Source organism: Siphateles boraxobius, unplaced genomic scaffold, assembly GCF_051911475.1.
Source record: "Siphateles boraxobius isolate OS27281-9 unplaced genomic scaffold, OSU_SipBor_1 22, whole genome shotgun sequence".
NCBI lineage: Eukaryota > Metazoa > Chordata > Actinopteri > Cypriniformes > Leuciscidae > Siphateles > Siphateles boraxobius.
In genome coordinates this window covers 30057131-30075085 of record NW_027508833.1, presented here as the reverse complement: position 1 = coordinate 30075085, position 17955 = coordinate 30057131, and the positions used below count along the sequence as shown (strand labels likewise).

Below are 17955 nucleotides of genomic sequence, written 5' to 3'. Positions count from 1 at the left end.
TCAGCATCTAGGTCGACACACCGTTAGTGGAAGGGCCTCTGGCTCTGGGCCTAAAAACACCATTGCAGTTGAATGACAGGTGTGTGGTTTTACCTGTGTTCCTGTCTGGGAGGATACAGCAGTGTTGTTGCACTATGCTCAGCAGCACCTGTCAGGTGGGGAGAAGGATAGAGGCATCAGGGAAGGAGAGAGAGAAACGTAGGAATAAAAAAAGAAAATTAGAACATTCATGCATGAAGGCACATGCAGTCTAAACAGCCATTAATTACAGGCAGAAGCTGTCAGGTCTAGAAAGCATTAAGTGGCGGTTTCCCTGCTGTGTGTGTATGTGTGCAAGGCAGGAACGGCTGTGTGGGTGAAACATTTTATAACAAGAATCTCTTTTTCAATGGATGTTGCCAAAACAGGAGATTACAGCACAAATTTGTTCACTGAGAGAAAACAGAGGCCTCTCTACACACAAAAGGAATTTGACACCCTCGACATGTACATAAATGAGAAAAGTGTGTTAGGTAGAGTACTTGGATACAGTAAATTGGGTCTTTACATTAATGCTGACTCAAATGTAACTCCGTCACACTTTTGTTCAGTAATTCCCATGTAAATCCAGCTTTCTTTCACACCTCCAGGTGTTTCTGGAAGCTCAGATGGTATTTGTATCACTTTAAGGCCACAATTAAATAGTGCTCAAGTAAACTGCAAATAACAATATTCTGTTTATTAATAATCATGTTCAGATGGAGCTTGGAAGTTTTAAAATGAGCAAATAACATAGTATTTGATTTTGTTTGTTCATATAGTTTTTATGATTTTGCTCTCTAAACAGAAACACAGAATGCGACTGAAAACTTCCAGATCAGATTTTATGTGCAAGTATCCTTCATACTCTGAGCCCTTTAGGCTGCTCATATTTTATGGTTACGCTGAATTTAATATGTAAAACCATAAATCAATCTCCATTTAACAGCATTTCATATCTGCAGCCAAGCAGAACAAATTTACCCTCTTAAAGCAGATTGGAATGACGCTGCCATCTATTTGCTGGGTGGCATTGGCACTAGGCTTTTTTCCAGACCGCCTGACACACACTCAGTAGTACCATTGAGATACTAGTACACCAATCATCCTGTTTCATCTCTACAGAGTTTAATTGCTCAATTGGTTAAGATATTAAGTGTCTCAGCATCATAATGTGTCATAATCCATTTTAACAATTTCAACAAAATCATGTTAGCTAGAAAATTGTAACTTTGTGACATTTAATTAGCAGCATTAACAACAACCCATAGAATAGAATAGAATAGAATAGAATAGAATAGAATAGAATAGAATAGAATAGAATAGTTTTTGGTCATGCTGCGCATTCACACTGCATCTGACGAATCAGGTGCTCAGATGCTCTAAAGTACACAGCACACAAAAGAGTGAGTTATTAACCGGTCAGCTGGAAAATGATCACTTGTGTTGGCAGAGATCAAAATAAGTATACGACTGTTGGGTGTTCTGTGTTTCTATGTGTGACAGATATAGGGTGAGATATAGAGATAAAGAGAATGAAATTAAGGGTGTGCAGTGTGGATGAAAGAAAAGGGAAGAATGTTTGTTTCACAGTCCCTCATTACTGAAATAAATGTCTTCCATCTTACATGAATTGTATTTAGCTCATCAGAGGAAGCTTACAGACAACGGCTTAATGTTTGTGAAAATACCTAAATGAGGATTCTGAGGGGGAGCTGAATCTGCTATGTTGAGCTGAATCTTAAACATAAACCAGAATTGGGACTTTCTCAGTTCAGTTATTATGAATTTCTTCATGCCTTCAGGTTGCATTTAAGTAACTAGTGTTCACTCTGATTCTCTGGCCCATGAACTCCAAGAACAACTGCAGTTCTTTTGCCTTTCACTTTAAAAACATGTAAACAATATATATATATATATATATATATATATATATATATATATATATATTAGGGAGTGGAAATGGCTAATTCCAATAAATGCTCCTTTATTGGATAAATACATCCATTTACAATCAAACATCTCGGCGCTAATAGCCTTGTGGGCAGCACCGACATATACTCTAGCGCCGTTGCGCTTCGGGCGACCAGTGTTGAAGTCCCGGCTCACAGACCTTTCCCGCTCTCTCTCTCACATCGCTTCCTGTCCACTCTATACTATCTTATCATAATTAAAAGGCAAAAATCACCAAACACAAAACAAAAACAAATCAAACAAAAATGATAATTCAATAAACTATAACTGTGTTAACTATGATTGTGTGAAAACAGTCAGATTAAAATAGCTTCAAGTATTAAATGCGGTTAAATGTCAAAATAACTTCAATATCATACACTAGAGTTGTGTGAGGTGAGGGTAAATTAAGCACGGCTTGCTGTGACGTCACAATCATGTTGCATTGAGGTCTACGGATCAGCCTGAAGTGTAGGCTTACATGTTGAGTAGACTCGCTCCCTCTGTCAAAATCGAGGAGTCGAGGGTCTGTCCAAATAAACTTCCCTCGTCCACAACGAAGTTGAACGCACTTCAAAATGGAGCAGGGGATTCACAAGGGGAAATGCTTAGGGAAGTTTGCAAGTGTATGTCTAAAAGTTGAGTTAAACGCAGCCTACAATAAACCACTCTAAAATGCAGTTAAACAGAATCTCAGGTGAACTCAAAGAAGACTCAGCTTAACTTCAAATTTCTAGCTCTCAAACCAAATTCTGCATTCTCTAGATAGACTACATCCTCAGAATGCTAATCAAGCTGTGGAACCTGCGCTTACAATTCAGATGAGCCATCAGTGAGCGAGAGAGAGTGAACTGAAATTGAAATCAAGGGGGAGAGGAGAGAAATTTCACGCAAGAGTAATTCCAAGGTTCCCCTGCACAGAACAGACATCACAAACCGCATCCTGAACTAAAGCAAAATAGTCAAATCAAACTCAAAGCAAATCAGAGAGAACTGCTGACCAGTCCTTGCAAAAGGACACACAGGAGCCCTACTGATATTGACCAACATAGCCTTGCACTTACTCCACTATTTTCCCTCCGTTTGTGGTCATTACATGTTTGTTTTAATTTTATTTTTATGCATCAATGGGATTGGCTATGGAGAGAGAAATCAGTCTCGTGACTCAAGTCAAATCCACACCAGCTGCTGTTAATCATACCTGCTGTAAAAGGACATACTTCAGGCATCAATTAAATAGAGACGTCAATATTTAATTCTTCCTCTAATTTGAAGAAAAATGTTAAAGTAAATTTAGGGTTTTACTAGGTTAAATTTGGCATGAGGTTGCGGCTACTGCGTACAATGTTAATAACTCTCCCACAAGTGCCACGTTCATAATGCGGGGAAATCCCATTTATTTACTTAAACATATAGTCACGTCGCGATTATGTAAAATAATGAATAATAAAGTATCCACTGTATAAATTAAATATAGATACATTTTTCTTGTGTTTTGTTTGATTAACATTAATGACATGACCTAATGAAAGGATCCAATATAATGATACACATCCAATTTCTTTCTCATCTGTTTATGTTCCCTTAAGACATACCAGCAGTGTTTTACGAGAACACTTGCCGAGATGAATACACACAAACTTATGTTAAAATATCAGTTCAAGTGCAAGGAGACAATAAAGAGGAATCAAATCGGTGTTTGAGTTCTCTTTCACTTAAATCACTTGTGTAAATTATCAAGACGTGCAAATGTTTAACTTTCACTCTTAAAGATGTTGGCCAAAGATGTTGTTAACTTTATCAACACAGCAACTAGCTCTCTACGAAACAGCCAAGTAATGAAGAAATGAGGTTGGTGACGTGTGGGTACCTCCGCCCGCATCGTACTGCACAAAATGAAATTGACTGTTTTCTTTAGAATTAATGAACCTCCGCTCTTCCCTGAGCTCCCAGTACACAGAAACTGACACAGAGGAGCTGGCATCCCAGAACTCATTTTTCTGCCCAAACCAAAGTGCACTGTCACGTTCAATGTTCTGCTTAGTCGCCTGTGATGAGGATAAAGTGAAAAGAGTACAAAAATAGAGAAAAAACGGACTCATAAACCCAAAGGTTTTCCTCTCATCTCAGATAAGATAACGTATATGAAAAGCAACATATTCACCCAGCAAAAAAAAAAGCCAATAAAAACTAATTTAACCATTTGAGACAGTCAGCAGATGTCATTGATGTAATCTATTCTGGACTCTAAGAGTGAGTTTAAGTATTCAATAATATTAAAATAAAATAATTTATCTTCTTTTCTAATGCCAATGATCCATTTTTAGCAAAGAGATATAAACAGCAGTGGTAGCCTATATATGGGGAATGTCATTATTCTTCAATGCTCCAACCACAAAAGCAACTATCTTATATAAAAGAACTTGTGAGTATGAGGTATGCAATACAAAATTTACATAGGTCTGCATGCATATTGTGATGTCTGCATGACTATATATGCAGATTTAGTCAAAATGGGACTTTTCCAGCCGCATGAGAGGTCATTGTGAATTAATCCTTTGCGAAGCCCTGCCTTAAAAACTTTACTGATGAGTCCTACCTTAGTTACTGTTGCTGTCTGCTATTTTTCAGGGAAGGTTTTGCTCATTGTTATCTGCAAGTCTATGGAGGATCTGTGAGTAAAAAATTATATTATGGAAATAATCAAAAAAATATGGTAATAATTGTGGCTGGGTCACTATTATCAGAGAAGAAACAAGCAGTATGTTATTATTTTTCCAAATCTGTAAATAAATCATAAAGGTTCATGCTGTGGATTAATCTCTCTGCCTCATTTCCAAAAAAACAAGTAGATTTGCTCCAAGAAAAATAATGTTATTAGCTTTATGTCATTTCATTACATATTTATTCAGGTCATTGTAGTGTGGAGAAACTAAAGAGTAAAATAGTAAAATAATGTAGAAACATTCAAATCAGTTCTGTTCACTTACACTAATATTATCAGCTGCAAACACTTTTAAATAAGGCTTTTCTCTTTTTAGTATGTGTGGAGCATTTGCCTCGCAGTCTCCTTAATCTTTAACCACTTTTACTGCATAATTTAACAATTTCTTCAAGAAAAGTGACAGATAAAATGCTTTGGAAAGGCCCCATAAGAATCACACTGAATCAATTTTTACCACTTTATGCATACAAATCGTACAGTTTTTATGTGATGTGTCTAGTGTCACGATCACTGTGGTTTGTGTGCATGTCATATAAAGAAAAACCCTAAACTGTTATAAGACTGACTTGATTTCTCATTCATAAATCAAACATACATGCATCTGGCTACAATCTAATATATCAAACATACAATATATGAAATATATAGTGTGATAGAGAATCCATCTCTACAATAATCATTACCATTGCCCTAGCTGACCCTCTTACTGGACACCAGCTGGCTCATGGTAGAACATGTGTGAAATCTCTGTGTAATCAGTGTGTGTACACTTACGGTGTGCTTAATCAGTGTGTATATAATCAGTGTGACTAATCGCAGCTCTCTAAATTACTAAATAGCTCCAACTGTCACAATCAGATGAAAAAAACACTCTGCCGCACAAGCAGATACTCTCTGTGTGCATGTGTGTGTGCGTCTCAGGCTTACAGAACTCGCTTCTTTTTTCAGGCACCTCTTAATTCCCAGAGTAATCGGAGGAAGGTGGAGCTCTGAGACAGCAGCACTAATTACAGTGTTTTCGGAGAAATGTTTCATGCTGCGGCCCCCCAAAAATCCGGAGAGACTAAACAGTTTTAACCTACAGTCAGAGAAGATAAGGTCAGAAACCACAGAAAGGTCAGAAACCACAGAAAAGCTGTGAAGAACTCTTCTGTTCTGTTTTAGTTTTCGATGCTGAGATACTCCAATCATTTAAATGTAAAAATAATAATAGTCATTTTGAAATTAGACTGTTTTGACTTCATATTCTTTTAGTAAGTATATCTCTAACCTATTTTTTGTTTTATTTATGTACTATTATATACTTATAATTTTTATTTTATTTTTTTTAAATTGAGATTAAGTTGTATTCATTTTGTAAATAGTTATCTTTTATTTAATTTTTTGTGAATCTATTTAGCTTCAATTTCTTTACATTTTCCAAGTTTTAATCATTTTTGTACTTTAATTTAAACGTATTTTTATTTCATTTAGTGTCCATGGCAACATTTCTAATTTTTAAGTTCAAGTTTTCATCTTATATTTTAGTTCTACTTTATTTCAATTAACAAAAAATATTTTTTATTAGTTTTAGTTTAACAATATAAAAATACTGGTATGCAGATATTATTATTGAAGCTTTAGTCCTTTGTTTTTCCAAAAACATGCACTTTGTCAGAAATAGGACTGGTACCTATTCTAGTAGGGATACATAAATATAAAAATGTTCGGTGAAATCGATAACCATATCATTTTCATCTTAAGAATGTAAACAATGAATGGGCAGAAAAAAATTCTACATTATTCTGTGCAAATAAATTAAACACAAAAAACTAAAATTACTTGTTTTGAATGCTACATGTAAACCTAGGCATCATAAAAATATAAAGTGCAGTGTTAAAATTGGATATTTATTTTGAGATTTGCTAAAGATTACATTCAACGATTACAATTTGCATGCTATTAAATCAGTACCATTTTAGTGACTGCTGGACGATGAACTAAATAATCTTTATGTAAAAATAAATTTAAAAATTCTCTATCAAAAATGAATTCATATGGTACCAATATATTGAGCATTTATACATTCTGGTAATGTCATCTGATTCTTAACTGTTAAGTATATTTTTCAAGCTAATGACCTTGGAGTCCCTGCACAGCACGGAAACATATTTCTGACCCTGCCTCATTAATTCATTCATTTTTTTCAGTCATTAATTTTTGTGCCATCCTCCCTTCGTTTCCTGCACTTATCTTGCAATGCAGCAGAGCTTCCACAGAAGCCCTAACACATGCCTGCATTATGAATAGGAGAAGTCAAAGAAATAATACTGTAGCTGCCGTTAAGCTGATGACAAAAGCACACATGCGAGACACAAAAAGCTTCTTGTGGCTTGATGTCCATGAGTTCTCCTGTCATATCACGCTTTACCAGATATGAGCTAAAAATAAAGGCAATCCCATGGAGTGTTTTATTCAAAAAGCTCCACTTCCGAAATATTTATGGGAAAAGAACAACAGAGGAACCTGCATCATGATCCACATCATACACTGTAACTAGTAGGGATGCACCATTGTAGTATGATTAAATATCTAGTTTACTGCTCATCATCATTATACAAAAATATCTGTTCGCAGAAAGTTGTGATTGACCAAAAAGTCGCTCAATAAAAACTATTTGTTTTATATTATATCCCTTATTATAAATCTGCACTGTTTTGTAAAAAAAATTATTTTAATCAAACCCATTAAACTCTGATCTAGAATTTTAGTGAAATGAGCCATAAAAGATTATACATATATAGTAGAGCTGCACGATTCTGGATAAATTGAGAATCACGATTTTAAGGTTAAAATAAAGATCCTGATTCTCCGATGATTATGAATAGAAAACTACACAAAATAACATGTCATGTACTAGCAGTTCTGACTAAATGTTAATTGCTGCACTTTATGTAAAAAACATTTTAAATAATTTGAATTACTTTTTTATTGGTTTGAATGAATGATTCAATTACTCACTCAGAAGGACTTGACTTGTTTTACTGGATGAATCAGCATTTTTGAATGAATCTCTTGAAAGAATGATTCAATAAACAAATACTTTTTTTAAACAGTCACTTGTCACCACCTACTGGTGAAATTAAGTAATTTATGCAATCTTTATTTGAAGCGTCAAGTTACAATCAAAAGTGGATTTACCCTATTTTGTTTCCTATTGTAGAATTCAGTGTTTATATCTGAATCTATACGATTTTATCCCAGTACTTTTGTGATCATTTGAATTATTGTAACACAAAAATAATGATATTGTCATTTTATTTGTAAAGCTGTTGTGAATGATTTTATTTGTTTCATACCTACAAATGACTATACATGCGGAAGCACCGACGCAGATTTGAATCGCTGTGATCGCACTGGTCAAACGTTTACGCCATAGCCAAATCATTGTCATTTACTGTAGGAATGAGATCACAATCTTTTAACGAGTAATCGTGCAGCTCCATAAATGTTGGACTTACACCTGTACTTTTGAAAGTCTACAGAGAAAAACAACATACTGTGTGAATTGGGAATTGCAAATTACATAACATTATTTGCTTCCAATATCGGACTGAACCCTCTAATTATGCTGAAAAATAATACAAATACCAATATTAAACTATAGCGACATGATAAACAAATGCTAATATTAAACTATAGCGATATGCTAATATTGGCATAGCAAGCAGAACAAAATTCCACACCTGCCTTCAACCTATTGAGTATATTGAGTATTGAGTCACTGAACTGAATAAATTATTTTTTTAGATATTTACAGGTAAAGCAGCTATATAAGAAGCTTTAATAAACTCTCAGCATGGGCCACAGAACCCTTCAGATCCTCAGTTAAATGTGCTGTCTATCAGCATAAGTGCAAGATACAGAGAAGGCTGATTCTACCCGTCTGAGTTATTTCTGTAGAGCTGGTGTTTGAAACTGCAAATGAATGCTGCACCCCGCACTTACATTGACAGACAGCTGCATCTGGGAAGCTTTGTACTGCATCTGCTGCTGGCTTATGTAATATGTTTAAAATGGGCATATTAGAGTCATTTTAGAGAACAGCTTAGATAATGGATGCATATTTTGTCAAATTTGCTCTTTAACAGTCTCACACACACACACACACACGCACGCACACACACACATTTGCACTGTAGGATAGAAAGCGTTCTTTCAAAAGCTACACAGGCACAGCCTTACACTGTTATCCCAACAACATCAATTAACTGGACTGAGGTGTGAATGACATTTTGAGTGACAATAAATGGGATTTTTTCTTATTTGCAACATTGTATTAGGGATGACCTGATATTGAATAATTAGCCTATATTATGCCAGATAACCGATAAATGCCCAATAATTAAATTCTATGCTATTTTTTATAAATAAATAGAATATTATAAACTAAACTAAACTGTTTAAACGCTACAAGTTAATTTAGGTATCACAACATAATGTACACCTTTGAAAAGGGATATTCATTTTAATATATGGAAAAGATTCTTAGGCCTGGTTTCAGAGACAGGGCTTAAATTAAACCAGGATTACGCCTTAGTTTAATTAGGACATTTAAGTAGCTTTTATAAAAGTGTCTAAGAAAAAAACATTACTGGTGTGCATCTTGAGACAAAAAAAGGCACTGACATATTTTAAGATATGCCAGTACAAGTTGCTTCAGTTAAAACAGCTCAAACATGCTTTTAGCTTAAGCTTTGTCTGTGAAACTGGGGGATTGTGTAACTTTTAAGTGAGTGTTAGATGATGGTAAAGGTAATCTGAAAGTAAAAATAACGTAAATCTGAATGTACAATTAAATATCCAACATAATGTTATTCTAATAAATTACAAAGAAAATCTCTAATATCATTCATTAACCCATATAGTGATAGAGTGTATCTTTAGTGTATCTATTTACAATTTAATATCTTCTCAACATTAAGAAAGGTGATGTCCCACTGTCACCCCGGATATTCAGATCAGTGGTAGATCAATGTAATTGTTTTAAATACAGATTCTTAAAAAGTTTACATTTATAAGTGGATGAAACCTAATATTGGGTGACTATAAAGTGCATATCAGTGAATGTTTACATATCAGTCTGAACTAGAAAGATGTTCTTTGAGGTAGACATAATTGAGCTTACGTTCATAATAAGATGTATAATTAGCAGTTTTGAAAATAGCACTCCAGTTGATCCACAAGCAGTTAGGCTATACACAGAAACGGGAAGTTGTTTATAAGTCAATATTAATGTTCAAGAATGAACAATCTGAGCAAACTTGGGTAATTTTCGGAATTAAAATAAAATAAAAGGCTAAATTAAATTGATAACAAACCTAAATAAGCAAAATATTTGTTGAATCCGACAGGTGAAAATGTCACGCCTTCTCTCGTCAGGTAAGTGATGTAATGCTGAGCTCTGCATCCCGCGCGCCGCCGCACACAACCTCGTTAGAGTAGAGTGGACTTTTTTTTATCTTCTCCACCTTTCAGAAAACAAGCATGTAGAAATTGCTGAACGTACCTCCTTCCACGCTGACATTCTAGGTATTCGTTGAGCTTGCGGCTACATGGTGAGGATGCAGCGAAGTTTTGAGAGTGCATGTGCTTTGCAGTCGCCGCCCCGCGGGTGCAGATGCGGCGGTCCCCTGGAGGTAATGTAGCGCTTGTCCACGCCGCTGGAGGGCGCAGTTTTCGATGCTGCACGTTCAGGCGCCATCTTGATGAGGTCGGAAATACGACAACACAGGGAAAGAACCTGACGGTACTTTCTTTACAGTATTATGACATATGTGTGCGATTTTACAGCTCATTTTTATATTCTCTTCATGTTAAATCCTGTATTCTTATTAAATGTGTAAAATAGTCAAAAATTAGATGGTTTAAAGACGGTGGACCTGATTTGCGATTTATCATCTATTAACCCAGCCACTGTTTACACCTATTTAGAAAAGTGTAATGGAGTGCAATTTTGTTTACGATTGAGGAAAAAAGGTCTTCATGATTCTCAGCCGCTGATATGTCTGTCAGAAAAGAAGGTAAGAAGAGAGCATTGAATAAAAGTGTATGACAGTGCCCTTGTGCTCTGCACTTGTTTTTATTGTTGACACACAAGACCACAACGTGTGTGTGTGTGTGTGTGTGTGTGTGTGTGTGTGTGTGTGTGTGTGTTAGTATTCCAGTCCAAGGTCCTGCAAAGATTGTATCCTGCATCCCAAGAGCAGAGTGTGCTGCAACCTGTTCCCCAGGAGCAGAGCATACTTGTACCTGTTCCACCTGTGGAAAGACCACAGTACATCCCACCCAAAAAGTCAGGTTGGAGTTTGCTTTATGCTTAAGTCTTTAAACTTTTAAGGTGCCCCTTTTATGCTATTTTAAAAGTACCTAATTTTGTTATGGAGGTCTCCTACGGCTACAATAGGTTTACATGCATCTTAGGACGAAAAAAAAATCGCTTGGGTGCTCATCCTTGAAACTGCATGCAAAGTGGATTTGCTTTCGCAATTTGCAGCGTAGAAATTAGTGTCTACGCGACATGTCGACAACATGAACCAAACGCAGTGTTGTGTTTGAAGGGTTTAAGTAGAGATTGTTGCCGGACAGTCAATGAAGACCTTAGGCAGTTTATGCAAATTTGTTACAAACCTACATAGGTTTGTGCAGGAAAAAAGACTGGAATTACTGACGACTTGTTTCAGGCAGTTCAGAATTGGTTCTTTCTTTTGGGAGACAATAACTCAATTTCTTGTGCACTTTAGTCTTTGAAAATTTTGCAGACATTTTACATTTACAAATAGCTACAGTATATACATGTATAATATAAAACACTACATGGAAGGTAATATCTGAAAAACCATAATAGGAGCACTAATAGGGGACTTGACTGTTTGTTCGCCCTTTCTTTCTCTACCTTTTTTAGGTAATGAGAAAAGTACAGCTGTACCAGGCAAAAAGCACTACACTGTACTTCCTCCTCCTCAAGGCTACCTGATCACTAGCGGGAATGATCCTGTCACACTGTCCAATCCAGATTCCATTGACTCTGAGAACAGCCCAGTCGGTGAGTTGGTGACACAACCGTGTTCAATCTAATTGATGACACACCTCTTAGGTTTAGACCACCCTCGCTTTTCCCTTTTATTTGATTTCTCTTTCAGTCACACATTCCAGTATGAAATGGATACCACTAGTTGTGGTGAAGTGATCCTAGTAATTCCTGTAAATAATTATTAGTCACTGCAGATTATATTTGCCAGTCTGCAGCTGTATCTTGATATCCTGATAGATATTTTACTTTTGAATTATTTATTTATAAGTCAATTGTGTTTTTTTAAACTGGGTGATTTTTCTGTTTCTGTTTATTCTGTTTAATTTGCAAATCCTGTTGTGGATTCAAATGATCGAATCGTTTGATTCAGTGGAGCATATTAGCCACAGCACCCATGATAAAAAATTGTAAAAAACTCAGAAATAACATCCTTATTTATCAGGAAAACAGTTTGGATTTATCATCTACACAAACACAAAATTAGAAATTTCTAAGTTTAATTGGCACAAATATCACGGAACCAAAAGGATTCAGACCGTTTGAGATATTTTATTTGCCCTGATCATTTGCGATATTTCATTGTGGCCCAATTGATACATGCTTTTTCCTGCTTCCTGGTGTATTTATACAGGTAGGATAAGCCAAATCAAAGATTTAACAAGATTTGGGCCTGTTGTAACTTCCTTTTTGGGTACTTGTACTATATGACAATAAAAGTTATTGAATAAAAATAATTAATGACAAAACCAAGCACATCCTCTATACAAGGTGACATTGTTGCATCTTTTATTACACATTACTCATCCCACCATCATGAGTCTTTTAGTCCAGGTGTCATATTTGTGGTTTGGCTTAGTGTGTGCATGTTATACTTCTTTCCTCTTTCACTAAAAAGCCCTGTAGATTTCTTCCTCCTCATGTCTTTTTGTTGCTATTGATCTGAATAGACCTCAATAGACCTGCAGAGCAGCAATAACTTCGTTCACAAGCTCTCTCCCTCACTCACTCACACACACACACACTTACTCATACTGTCCGTGTTATTGAGGCCTTTCCTCATCCCTCCTGTATTGCAAACCGGTCTCATTGTATGAGCTGTATGCTGATGAGCTGAATCTTTGCTTCCTGCGGTGTGTCATTCAGATGTGCGGTCAGTTTCTCTGCTCTGAATACAGATGGAAAAAAAATCAATAGCTCAGCACAACGCAGTGTGTTTGTATAGTCCTGAGGAGCTTTTGTGTGTGTGTGTGTGTGTGTGTGTGTGTGTGTGTGTGTGTGTGTGTGTGTGTGTGTGTGTGTGTGTGTGTGTGTGTGTGTGTGTGTGTGTGTGTGTGTGTGTGTGTGTGTGTGTGTGTGTGTGTGTGTTTGTGTGTGTGGTGCACAATCCACTCTGGTAATTGCCTCTTATACAACATTTGCACATTTCTTGTAGGATGCTTTATATTTGAAAGAGTCTACCAAGAGCATAAATGTAATGAGGCTGTGACTGATGTCATTCAGTTGTTATAGTGTATTTATTTAAATCCGTTCATGACAAATCAGTCACATTAAACCGCTTTCTCCAGATAATGGAGCCTGATGCTTGTCGGTTTTAAAACCCCTTTGTAATAATTCTAATACTATGAGAAAGTCCATAATCCTCCTCACTAATGAGCCATTTTTGGATTTTTCAGACGCAGATGACCGTGAGTTACATAAGAAGAGGAAAAGGAGGAGAAAGAAAAAGGTGTCTCCCATTACTTCAGCCAAGGTATCCACCCCTCCAGCAGAGGGTGCTGTACAGGGCCAGACAGATGCTGTACATCCCAGCAATGAAGGGGACGCTGGAAGCTCATTGAGCATACAGCGGCTCAGCAAGAACAGAAAGAGGAAGATGAAGAAGAAACGGCACAAAGAGAAACTCATCGCTCTTGGACTGGTGCCTCATGTGAGAGCTGTTGAGTTCACATACGCACAGAGTGGACATGGAAATTCAGAGGAGGTGCTCGACTTCCTTCGTACCACACAGGAGATCTACCTTTCTGATCGCAAGTCCTCTGGTATAGCATTTTACTTCAGCATCACTTTTTTCTATGTTGAGGACAAATAAACACTACCGGTCCAAATTTTGGGGTTGGTCAGATTTTTTTAATGTTTTTGAAAGAAGTCTAGACGGTCACCAAGGTTCCATTTATTTGATCAAATGTTCAAAAAAACACAATTTTTCTGAAATGGAAAGCTTTTGTTACATACACTACACTAAAAGTTTGGGGTCAGTAAGACTTTATTTATTTTTACTTTCATAATACAAATACTTTTATTCAGCAAGGATGCATTAAATTGATCAAAAGAGACATTAAAGACATTTATAATGTTACAAAAGCTTTCTATATCAGATAAATGCTGTTCTTTTGAACTTTCTATTCATCAAAGAATTTTGAAGAAAATTTACACAACTGTTTTCAACATTGATAATATGAATAAATGTTTCTTGAGCAGCAAATCAGCATTTTAGAATGAAGGGTCATGTGACACCGAAGACTGAAAATTGCTGAAAATTCAGCTTTGCCATCGCAGAAATAAATTCCATTTTAAAATATATTCAATTAGGAAATGTGATTTTAAATAAAAAAATATTACTCACAATATTTCACAATATTACTGTTTCTGCTGTATTTTGGAAAAAAGAAATGCAGCCTTGGTGAGCAGAAGACACATCTTTTAAAAACATAAAAAAAATTATTGATCCGAAACTTTTTATACAGTGTAAGTGTAAAAGTAATGAGATATACATAATGTATTGCTACTCTTCTTTTCAGGCTCCTGTGTAGAAAGTGGACCTGCTCTCTCCCTCACTCCAGCTGAGACTCTGTTCTCTCGTCTGTCTAGTAGGACGCTGCCCACTGCTGAGATCTCCAGGCTGTGTGGACTCAGGGCTCTTTTGGTGAATAATGAAAAGCAGTTAAAATCACAGCTGCAAGAATTCAGGGACACAAGCACATTGCCTGCAGGTGAGTGAGGGCGCTTGGACCTCCCATGTTTGAACATCAAGCAAGTGTGTTTTTGTTTTATAGTAATAGTTGCAAACAAAAGAAAAATGATTTCACTGCCAAAAGTCTAAAAATGCCCACAAATACAAAAGCTACTATCATGCAAAAGTTTGAGGTCACTTATATCCATGTGTATATATAAATATATACTGTATAATATAATATAATATATAAAAAAAAAAATTTAATTTTTTGTCTTGAGCACCAAATCAGCATATTAGAATAATTCAAGAAGGATCATTTGACACTGAAGATTGGAGGGATGGTGAGCCTTCCATCAGAGGAATAAATTAAAATTTAAAATATAGACATCACTTATTTTTAAATAGTATTTCACAGTAATACTATTTTTAATGTATTTTAGATCAAATGAATGCAGACCTCAATATTTTGAACGGTAGATGTATAATTTTATATATATATTTTTGTGTTTATTTGCATGACACTAACTGGATGCCACTCTCTTTAAGAAGGTCATGTGATGATAACTTAGCATACTACTGTTTCAAATGTTTATTGCTAAATAATGCTTTTCACTATGCAGCTTACAATGAATATTGTGCAACAAACAGTCAGTAAGTTCGATTCTCAACATACCCAAAGTATCGATCAAGAAAAAGCTGCAGCATACAAAGTGCTTTCTAGGAAACTTTTGGCTTTATATGCATAAAAAAACTATACCAATTTTGTGTGTTTACATTGAATGTGCCCATAGTGTTTTCTTTTAGCATTTCTATTCACGTATATGAGTTTGTGAAGTCTCACAAGGTCTTTGATAAGATGATCAGTGTTTTACTAAGGAGCTACGAGCACCCAGCGGATTCACGACATTCCGCGCAGGTGTCCATGGTGACCCCTAAACATAGCCTCCATCTCCACAACAACCACAGAAGACAACATTTATCCATTTTTTTCCCCCATACACCATTATTTCCACCAGTAATTGCAGTAGGCCATTAATATTACTCTGCAGATATGTGTTTTCCCTCAGATGTCCTATGAACAAAAACTTGTATGGGAATTTAGGTCCAATAGTGCATTTCAATAAAGCGGTATTTATTTTTATTTAGCGCTTATTTGACCAGTTTGGTCCTGTTGTGATTTTAATCTCTGGCCAAAATATCAGCCAAATCTATGTGTTGAAACCTGAGCGAGCAAACAACACAAGAACACATAAATATGGGCAAATGTTATATTTAGATGATCTTTCTCTTTCTCGTTTTACAGATGAGGTTTCAGTGGTATGTGCTCTTATTGAGTATTGGCTGACTGAGATTCTGCCCATACAGAGAGAGCAGAAGACATGACGTCCCCAGATTCAGATCCTAAGAGGAAAGCGACTGTGAATAACCAGCAGGTCTCTGATTGTAATATCTCGTCAGTCATGCTGTTTTATAGTCAAAGAATTCAAGAAACTCAGGATCAAATTGCAACAGCAACAATTTGCATACCTTTTAAAGACCCAGCATGATATATTCTAGGTTGTCTTGCCTTCACAATAATGATTACTTTACACATTTTCTGCTGCTAATTTTTTTTATCATAGGGCACCAATACACTCTCACAGCTGTTCCAGAAAGTATGTTTCTGCTATCCAAACACTAGAGTATTATTTATTGATCGTGACGCTGGATCACCGGTCTCCCACAGCTCATTATGAGGACTCTGTGGTTTAGTGTATTAGCAGCTAATTACCTTAACATCAGAACGTCAGAAGCCCCTCACTGATGTCAGAGACTGTTTAGAATCATGACATTTAAGCTTTTACTCACTAGACTGCTCATTTCACCAAATCAAAGCCTCATTTATGTTTTTTTTTTTTGGTTTTCTTCACATTTAATGAGCTACTTTGGGGCATCGATGTGACAAGCCACTGTGACTAGAAAAATGTCTTTGTGCAGCTTTAAAGATATTAAAGTTTTATTTCAATTCAAGAGATAAACAAATATGTCCTAGTTTCCATTGATTGTTTGATATACCTACCTGCATTAAGTGCAGTGCTCGACATACAAAGATCCATTTAAACAGATACAATGGCTTATCCATGACGTCAAGGAAGAATGACTTTAGCTAAACAAGCATCTCTAGACAGCCATGTCTGTGTTTGTGCTAATCTGAGATGCTCAAGGCAACCCACAGCATGGGCTTTGATGCCATTATAAGATCACATGGATCTGGGTTGTCTCAGACAGAGAATACGTTTTTTTATTGCTTTCCAATAGGTTACAATGTTTAGAAATAATAACCCTTCTGTTTCTCTGAGAAATGGTTCCTTACGCCAGCTGGAATATGGGGCGGACGACACAGCAGGTGTGATGGTGGAATTATAGCAGCTGAAAAGAACAAAATATAATCTTGTTTTAGCACTAAGCGCAGCATATCATCACACTAAATCCTCACTGCAGCTTTAATATTGCAGTTTATTGATTTACGGTTTATAGATCATATCCACTCAAAAGATGAGAGGCAATCCTGCAAAGAGGTGAAGCAAATATCTGCCAGTCATAAATGCTCGGAAAAGCAATTTAATTTAAACATACTAAATGATCTGAAACTAACTGAGGTCGTTTTGTTTAACAAACAGGTCCTCATAAAGAACAAGATTTGTCGTTCCCCAGTGAGGCCCTCAACTCACAGACTGATATAACATTGTGTGGCTAAAGGGTCTGTAGGACTGTCACTGTGTTGGAAAAGACAATATTCTGCTGTCCCCTGTTTATTATGTTCTCTACCCTGAGGCAAAACTCCAGACAGGTTCATTTTGCAGTGTGTAGCAACAAACGGATATTTAACTAGGTGAATAAGCAAGACAAAATGGTGGCAGAAACTGCTAGACCATACTGATTTTGTTTGTAGAATCTACACCACCATTCAAAAGTTTGGGGTCAGTAAGAGTTTTTTAAAGACATTTAAACTTTTACTAATCATGCATTAAATGTATCAAAAGTACAACAAAAATATTATTTTTAATATAATAACATTGATACCAATACATGTTTCTTTTACAGCAAATCAACATATTAGAATGATTTCTGAAAGAGCATGCGACCCATGAAGACTGTAAGGATGCTGAAAATTCAGCTTTGCCATCAAAAGAATTAAATACTTTTTAAAATATATTTTTTTTTTTTTTAAAACAGTTATTTAACATTGAATAA

General features: G+C 36.0%; 2 protein-coding genes across 3 annotated transcripts in view; one reads left to right on the top strand and one right to left on the bottom strand.

The window, feature by feature from the left end:
• dlgap2a (discs, large (Drosophila) homolog-associated protein 2a) overlaps nt 1–10416 on the bottom strand; it is a 184523-nt gene extending 174107 nt beyond the window's left edge. The window contains exons 1-2 of one of the 2 annotated variants that reach the window (XM_077239550.1): nt 10245–10416; nt 94–148 (exon numbers count right to left, since the gene is read on the bottom strand). In XM_077239550.1, the coding sequence (XP_077095665.1) occupies nt 94–148; nt 10245–10262 (73 nt within the window). In that variant the 5' untranslated portion in view covers nt 10263–10416. The remainder of the gene's footprint in view (nt 1–93; nt 149–10244) is intronic. The other variant, XM_077239553.1, reaches the window with a different exon arrangement.
• Nucleotides 10329–16743, top strand: erich1 (glutamate rich 1). Its single transcript, XM_077239556.1, has 7 exons — nt 10329–10484; nt 10670–10758; nt 10895–11035; nt 11640–11780; nt 13442–13807; nt 14567–14758; nt 16025–16743. Exons 2-7 carry the CDS (start codon nt 10740–10742, stop codon nt 16102–16104), a joined length of 939 nt encoding a protein of 312 aa, XP_077095671.1. The 5' UTR covers nt 10329–10484; nt 10670–10739; the 3' UTR covers nt 16105–16743.
• The last annotated feature ends 1212 nt before the right edge of the window (nt 16744–17955 follow it).

Bases quoted from the DNA above. Each gene is read 5' to 3' on its own strand.
- erich1 (XM_077239556.1), top strand. The intron at 11,781-13,441 runs GTGAGTTGGTGA...TGGATTTTTCAG, and splicing joins CTCTGAGAACAGCCCAGTCG to ACGCAGATGACCGTGAGTTA. The intron at 14,759-16,024 runs GTGAGTGAGGGC...CTCGTTTTACAG, and splicing joins CACAAGCACATTGCCTGCAG to ATGAGGTTTCAGTGGTATGT.